Here is a 7,641-nt window from a genome sequence, read left to right as displayed (position 1 = left end):
GAAAAAAATAAAAAATCACATCTCCGAAACAGGTTGTTAAAAAATCTGAAAAAATTGAGAAATAGTTTTTCTAGTCCCCCATGGTCGAAAAAATCGAGATCAATTTCCAAAAGTGTGAGGGTCAGCCATTGATTCATTTTCCACGGAATACCTCATGTATTCTTAAATTTCCAATTGAATGAAAATTCAAGTGACTCGTTGAATTTCCGTGTTATTTCTACTTGAAACAATTTGAATTCTGCCAGAAACTGGACCCCAACATCGAATTGAAGGCCATTCTGCTGAAAGTTACCACAAGGCTATCCATGAAATTTAAATTCTTCAAGTACAAATACCAAAGAAGTGTTGTAATTTTCACTGATTGCATTTTTCCTAGAATTCAGGTGAAAATGCCTGGAAGCTCAATACGCTGCACGACTACTCAATTCTAAGGGTAATTTTTTATAGTAATTCCTCTCCGTACAGCATTTTTGCCAAAACGAGTGATTACACCGCAATTTAGTCAGACGAATTACGTTAATTCGTTGAATGATTTTAATTACAATAGTTGATACAATCAACATCTTATTTAAATAGTATTCGGCGAAATGCTCGGCGAAAATCTTTGTTGACTACAGTGTATATAACTGGATTGAGGGCGGAGTTCATGTAACCGAGCCAAAATGCAATGGTGAATGCAAGTCCTGGTATCGTTACACTCGGTATCATTGGTTTGATAATGTAAAGAAAGAAAAATGGCAGCCAACAGGCTATGAAACTACCCATTATCAGGCCCAGTATGAGTATCGCTCTTTTCTCCTTTTTCCTCGCTATTCGCCGCTTCTCACGCTCTGGATCCCTCGGTTTTGGTGTTTTTGCTTCAACAGAAACCCCATCACGATTGCCATGACGAGTGTCATTACTCGATTCCTTTTTTATTTTCCCCATTGCTTTCTTACCGAATATCGGCCGACATATGCGCAGCTTCAGGGGCTTCACCACAGCACACTTTGACACAACTCCGCTGTCCGATGATGATGGATCAAATTCCGAAACCATGTCGACGTCTACACCGACACTAGGCGCACGACAACGGACTGGAAGGCTTGGGGTGGTAGATTTTCCATCACCGTTGGCTGACAGGGTTGCTTTGAGGTTTAGCTTCTGCATTGGCATCGGCATACCCACCTGCATCATTCACCCAGATAATTGATTTATTCTAATCAAATTGAGTTTATTTGGGAAAAATAAATAATTATTGGTGAGAATATTTTTCTACAATATCATAAGAATTTTCCGGGATTGAGCAGTTAGTTGAGGATATTCAACTATCTTTCATCGATTTTTCTCAGATCTTTAGTCAAGAAAGTCAGCACTCTATGCCAATTGCGTGAGAAAAATATGGAATAAGTTAATTGATAATTATCATATTTTAATAATTATATCATTTTTCAATAATAATTAAAATATAATATTTTAATTATCATATTTTAATCATCACTATTGAATAATTAATGAACAGTCAATTTCCTACTCTACTAATTATTTGTTTTCATGAAAAGGGAATGTGCGAAGAAAACCAATATGTTATAGAGTTTTGAATATTGAAGAATTTATTAATATTTCGGAAAAATGGTTATTAGGTTTGAAATTTTGTAATGAAAATGTAATTTTTTATATTAAAAACTTTCCAATTATTGTACACACCTTCTTTTAAACAAAGTCTCCCCTTAAAACTGGTGGAAACTCTGATATTTAATCACACAAGTATAAGATGACAACGAAAATGTCAAAGTACTTTGAAATCCTTAATAATTGTAAATGAATCGTCTTTTTCATTCACCTGAGGTTATTCAAAGTGTTCTCAGGTTCTGGTACAGTCAGTAAAAGAAGAGAAAACTTCATTGTCATAGTTACTTGTTTTACCGACCAGAAAAGAACCTAGGAATCACTCCCGAGATAATCTGAGGTTTTCCAGGCAAGAAAAATGTAATTTTACCGTTTCACTTATAACTTTCGATCTCATCCGTTCCCAAACGAGTATTGAGTTGAATCAACTTGGCAAGAAATTTGTCATAAATATTTTCAAAGGTAAGTGAGACGGTAAAATTTTTATGAGAACCCTTTCTGCAAGTCTCACTCTGCTTTATGAAAATTTCACTACCTCTCTCAGATCTCAAGATATTTTTCGAGAGGAAATTGACTTATTCTCTGGAGAATACCCAAGTGCTTTTCCAATTTTTTTCAGTTGAAATCCCCTTCAACATCTCGGGCTGAACATCAAAGCTTTCATTCAAGACCAAGCTTACGGTAAATTTCTGGACGTTTTGGGTTGATTTCATTAATCAAACTTGTTGGAGTGAAAGTCAATGTCTCTATTGAACCGTTAAAAAGCGTAAAAATCGGAAAGAAAGATAGAAAAATCTGTCCTCTTATACTTTTCATTATTTATTTACAGTGCCGATTTTTTTTTTTGAAAAAGCTCACATTTTATAAAATTTAATTCGATTGATGATGATTATGTACGAATTAATCCAAATATTTCTCACCCAATTTAATTACCAGAATGATGCTATATATAGACAGCACTTGAATTACCTCAATTGGCTCAAGCCCATATTCGAAACACGGTAACTGGAAATTTATGCCTTTTTGAGCTTATTCTAGAGGTTATTCACACGAAGGAAGGATAGATCATCCACGGATACGAGGTAAAATATTTCCCCTCAGGGTGATTAATATCGAAAAAATCGTAAATCACCCGGCATACTATAACACCGACACAGCATTTTCTCGACAAAATGACCTATTACCCAGAATGGAGTTCCTCCATTTTTGACATATTCGATGTTTTACAACAAGATCTTGTCTATACAAATTGTAATATTTACATGACAATTACACACTGATAGAACGGATTAGTTATTGTTAGCGAATGGATTTTGGTTGGAGGTTAGGGTCTATTCGGTCCAACCAAATGTTCATTCGTTAATAGTTAACGAATGTATATTTGAGGAGCCGTGTTTGACTTGACTTTCGCCATTCAAGTGAACCATTCGTTAACTATTAACGAATATTCATTTGGTCATATTCAACTCTACCATTCGTTAATAGTTAACGAATCTCGTTTGGAATAAATGAATCATTCTATCAGTGCACGATGTACATAATGAATAGTACTCAATTGAAATGTGCTAATCTAAAAAATAAATATTCATGTTTTGATGGGCAATTCAAGTACAATGGGGAATTCTTATTTTCTGCCCAGGGATCGCCATCGATATTAAATTTTTGAAATATTACATGAATTTGACCCTTACATTAATGAAGGTTTAAAATATGTTGATCTAATTTGTCAAATAATATAATATTAATAATCTGATTTTTTCGAATAATGTAAATTTACCGCAAAGTAAATAATTCAAATTGCATAAAAGGGGATTTTCGATTACACAAATAAACATCAATCTTCTTACCTCAATTATTGATTGATAAAATAGTTAAAAATTTGAATATTTGAATTGATGATACTTGAGTAATCAAAAAATTTAAGAGTGATGTTAACTAATTGATGGCTACAATATTTAACGATAATTAAATATTATAAAATTGGCTCTCCCTATTTCTGGCTGCTCAAAAAGTCGAAATTCCATTGAATTTTCAGTGAAATTTGAAATTTCATGATTTTTTTGCTCCCAAAATCGAATTAAATGTCGCTGGCCTGCACATTACTACACTGATAGAGTGGTTTATCTATTCCAAACGAGATTCGTTAACTATTAATGAATGCTAGAGTTGAGTATGACCAAATAAATATTTGGTACTAGTTACCGAATGGATCACTTGAAGGATGAAGATGGAGTCAAATAAGGGTCCTTAAATATGCATTTGTTAACTATTAACGAATGAACGTTTGGTGAGACCGAATAGACCCTAGTCTCCAAACAAATCCATTCGTCGACAATAGCTAATCCTTTCTATCAGTGTAGTGAACTGTCAATGAAATTTCAATTTTTTTTCGAAAAGTGTTGTAAGCTCATTTTATCAAGAGAATGCTGTGTCGCTGTTGAAGTGTGCTAATCACCCATAGATTCAAGTTATGTCATCCTTCATATGAAATATCCTTATGAGAAGCTAAAATACCCAATGCAAATGATTCATTTCGATCGTTTCGCGCGCACAGAGAGAAATGTTCAGTAAAAATTACAGAACGCACAATGCGCTCACCGATTAGGGAATCGACGCAGAAAATTCAAGTGACGGTATCGTAATTTTTCACAGGAGATTCAAATAAAAATTACGGAACGCTCTGGAAAAATTCCGTGACAGTTACGTAAAATTTTCTACAACTACATAAGTCAATAAAGAAACGTGGGAAATCATTTGCTGTTTTTGGATTAATTTATTGTTGAATTGGTTGTCTGCAGAATTTATTGTACATTGAATTGGTCATGTGTTGAATTTACTCTGTGTTAATTATTCATGAAACCCATCCGCGTGCAATACTCTCAATTCCGATTAACCCACCTCCCCCTTATTTCACTGAACCATCGAGTACCGAGTACAACAATTTGGACAGATACTTGCATTTACCTTCAGCGTATCCTTCTCCTCCGACGCGAGATTCACCGTAGGATCAGCCTCTGAAGTGCTGACATCACTGGCATAATCACACGTTACAATAGGTATTTGCATCTGTGGACTCTCAATAGTGGCAACATTCTCAATGATGGTGATTCCCGGTGACTGTCTCGAGTCTGTTGCCGGTGTTAACTGGGTGAAACTAGTCTGACGGATATCCGGTGACTCTGGTGGTGCCGCTGGACGTGGTCGTGGCTGCTTCCGTATACCCCGTCTCGCTCTCTCTTTAGCAGCGTAATATATTCTTATGTATACAAACACCATTATACAGGATGGTAGATAGAAGCTACCGAGTGCCGAATACAACACGTAGCCAATATCCTCGGACAGCTGCAACAGAAAACAGGAAAAATCTGTTATTTCCAGTTGGATTAAAAAAAAACAGTATCGCCCCTGTTGATGGGACTGTGAGTTATAAATATTTATACCCAGATACGCGAAGATTATATTCCGGTTTCATTGTTACATAGCGTTGTGAAGTCAAATTTATTCGATCGTGTGTGGAGTACATACGTCCGGAATTGATGGCCCTCTGGGTTATACTCCATGTGCGCGTACACATGCCTGAGCATCAATTATTTGGACCCCACGGAGTCATAGAAAATATTTACGAAATTGGTAAAGAGTTATAAAAAGAGAAAACATGTGAACTCACCATCAATTCCAATTCTATTATTTTACTAGACTCTAGGCTCGCGCCGCTCGCCAACCCTCATATGACCCGTCCCCCTCATATGATCCCCATATGATCCTCATTCTGACCCTCGTGACCCTGATTATATCCCTTATTTTAATCCTTCCTTTCTGACCCTTAATTTTGAAGTCTTAATTTCGCATACCAAAGTTTCATCACCAGAAGTTTCATAATATAGAGAGATATATAGAGACCCTTATTTTGACCCTTGTAACCCTTAGTTTCTGAACGCCATGACCCTCATTTCGACCCTTAATCTGCCCTCGTGACCGTTATTTTGACCTCGGTGATCCTTAGTTTCTGACACTCGGTTTTTGACCCTCATGACCCTAATTTGGAAACATATTCTGACCCTTAATCTAACCCTCGTGACCTTTATTTTGACCCTTAATCTGGCCCTTGTAACCTTTAATCTGACCATCGCGACCCTTATTCGAACCCTCGTGACCCATATTTTGACCCTCGTAACCCTTATTTTGATCCGTGTCACCGGCAATTTTAGAGTCTAATTTTGAGTACCAATTTTCATCACCAGAAATCAATTTGGATTTTTATAATATAGAGAGATTGTACACGTGTATTCAACCCTATCAGTTGAATGCAAGTGTAAATAAATTATTGTCTAGTTTGTTTTTGTTGCGAATAAGAATGAACAGCATGACTGAATTCAGTGAATTCCACACTCAGAAATAGTACATTATGTCATGAGGGCGATAAGCGGCGGTTTGTGAGGAGTGTGGAGTTGCAGCAAGAGGCGTGGCAAGCAGGAGACGAGGATCGCCGAAGGCGATCCGAGTCGGACGCTTGCCATGCCGAGTGTTGCAAACTCCACACGACTCACAAACCAACGCTATCGCCCGAATGGCATATACTATTTTTCGTCACGAAGGCCCGACGCGGGTGTGGGCGCGGGAGGGGGTCCAGGGGGACGAAGTCCCCCTGGTGGGGGGGGTTGGGGGGGGGCGAAGCCCCCCCCCACTGAAGAAAAAAATAAAAGCAATAGAAAAAAATAAATCGAAATAAAATCAATATCAGTTGATGCGAAAATAAATAACTAGTAAAGTCCGCCAAAATATCCAAAAACAGTAGGTTGATGACGGTAATTTTGGACCTGTGAAAAGAAAATTGCATAAAAAATAGAAAATAAGAACAGATATCAAAGATAAAAGAAGATACTCAGCTGTTCAATTTTTCTTCTTTTATTAAGAACAGAAGTCGACGTTATAAATACTGATATTTTAGAAATTGTTGTTTTTTGAACAAAAATATCAACTTTAAATTGAACAAAAACTCGGAGAGTGACTTTTTTCTAATGATAAATCTTCTCAATGACACACAACAACATGGCTACCACTAGTGGGTTAAGTTGTAGAGAAGGCCGCTAGAGGCGCTGTACAGCTCATCCGACTATACGTTTACCCGAACGCAGAGCGCATGCCCAAGTGGGGGGAACGTCAGGGCACATGGTGACGCCCACTTTATCGCTCCTAGGATGGGTAAGTGAGATTTACCCTCCTTGGAGCACCGAGCGTCTCATTTACCCTCCTTGGAGCACCGATTATTCAAGTGCCGCGGTAAACTCTCTTTACCCCCTCTCGACAGAGCCCGAGTAAGCGCCGTTTATCGGGCCGAGTGACGAAAATGTATTGGATAGGGTATGGGTGGACTATTCATCACGTGTATTTCAATTATTCTGCGCCTGCATTTCGAGGCACTCGGCGTAATGATTATAATGTAAACAATAAAAATTTTACCGGGGTTTTGTTCACTTTGGTTTTGTTATTGAATTGGTGGGCGATTGAAATAGGCGACAAATCAGTGAAAATAATTGTGCGATATTGGAAATGAGAGAGTGGATTCAATACGAATGGTAATTCGAATGAATTTTACTCTGGGGTGGTTAGTCAAGTATTAATTGTGAGCGAATGATATTTTAATGAACGGGAAATTGATAGCGGCTCGACGGATTCAATTCCTCTTGCCATTTTAATGGGGTTTAATATTTGAAGAAGTTATTTAGGGTGGATTGTGATTCAGGAATGGTTATTAAATGAGGGAAATATTTATGCGGATGGAGGATACATGTTGTTGTATTTTACTGATTACTGCTGAACAGATTTGAATGATTAAATTTGGGGAGACGCAAAATTATTATGCGGTTTTTTAAATGGGAAATAGTGCATGATATGATCCATAAATTTTGATGACGGATGATAATGGAACTAGGTTAGTCACATTTTTTGATGCAGCAGGGATCACGGAGAAAAAAAGCTTCTCATTTCCGGCAAGTACTCCGTTGATACTGAAATTTAGAGACCAAAAGTACT

At 37.2% G+C, this 7,641-nt stretch overlaps 1 protein-coding gene across 1 annotated transcript; it reads right to left on the bottom strand.

The window, feature by feature from the left end:
* Nucleotides 1–564: 564 nt before the first annotated feature.
* LOC107038639 (alpha-2 adrenergic receptor) lies at nucleotides 565–4,950 on the bottom strand (the record flags this gene model as incomplete). The annotated part of the gene is made up of 2 exons (XM_015257860.1): nucleotides 565–1,167; nucleotides 4,573–4,950. Coding segments are annotated over 2 exons (981 nt in total), but the record flags the coding sequence as incomplete, so codon positions are not given.
* Nucleotides 4,951–7,641: the final 2,691 nt, after the last annotated feature.

This window comes from Diachasma alloeum, unplaced genomic scaffold (genome assembly GCF_001412515.2).
Source record: "Diachasma alloeum isolate Michigan unplaced genomic scaffold, Dall2.0 Dall_scaffold_00286, whole genome shotgun sequence".
Taxonomy (NCBI): Eukaryota; Metazoa; Arthropoda; class Insecta; order Hymenoptera; family Braconidae; genus Diachasma; species Diachasma alloeum.
This window is presented reverse-complemented; position numbering and strand designations above follow the sequence as displayed.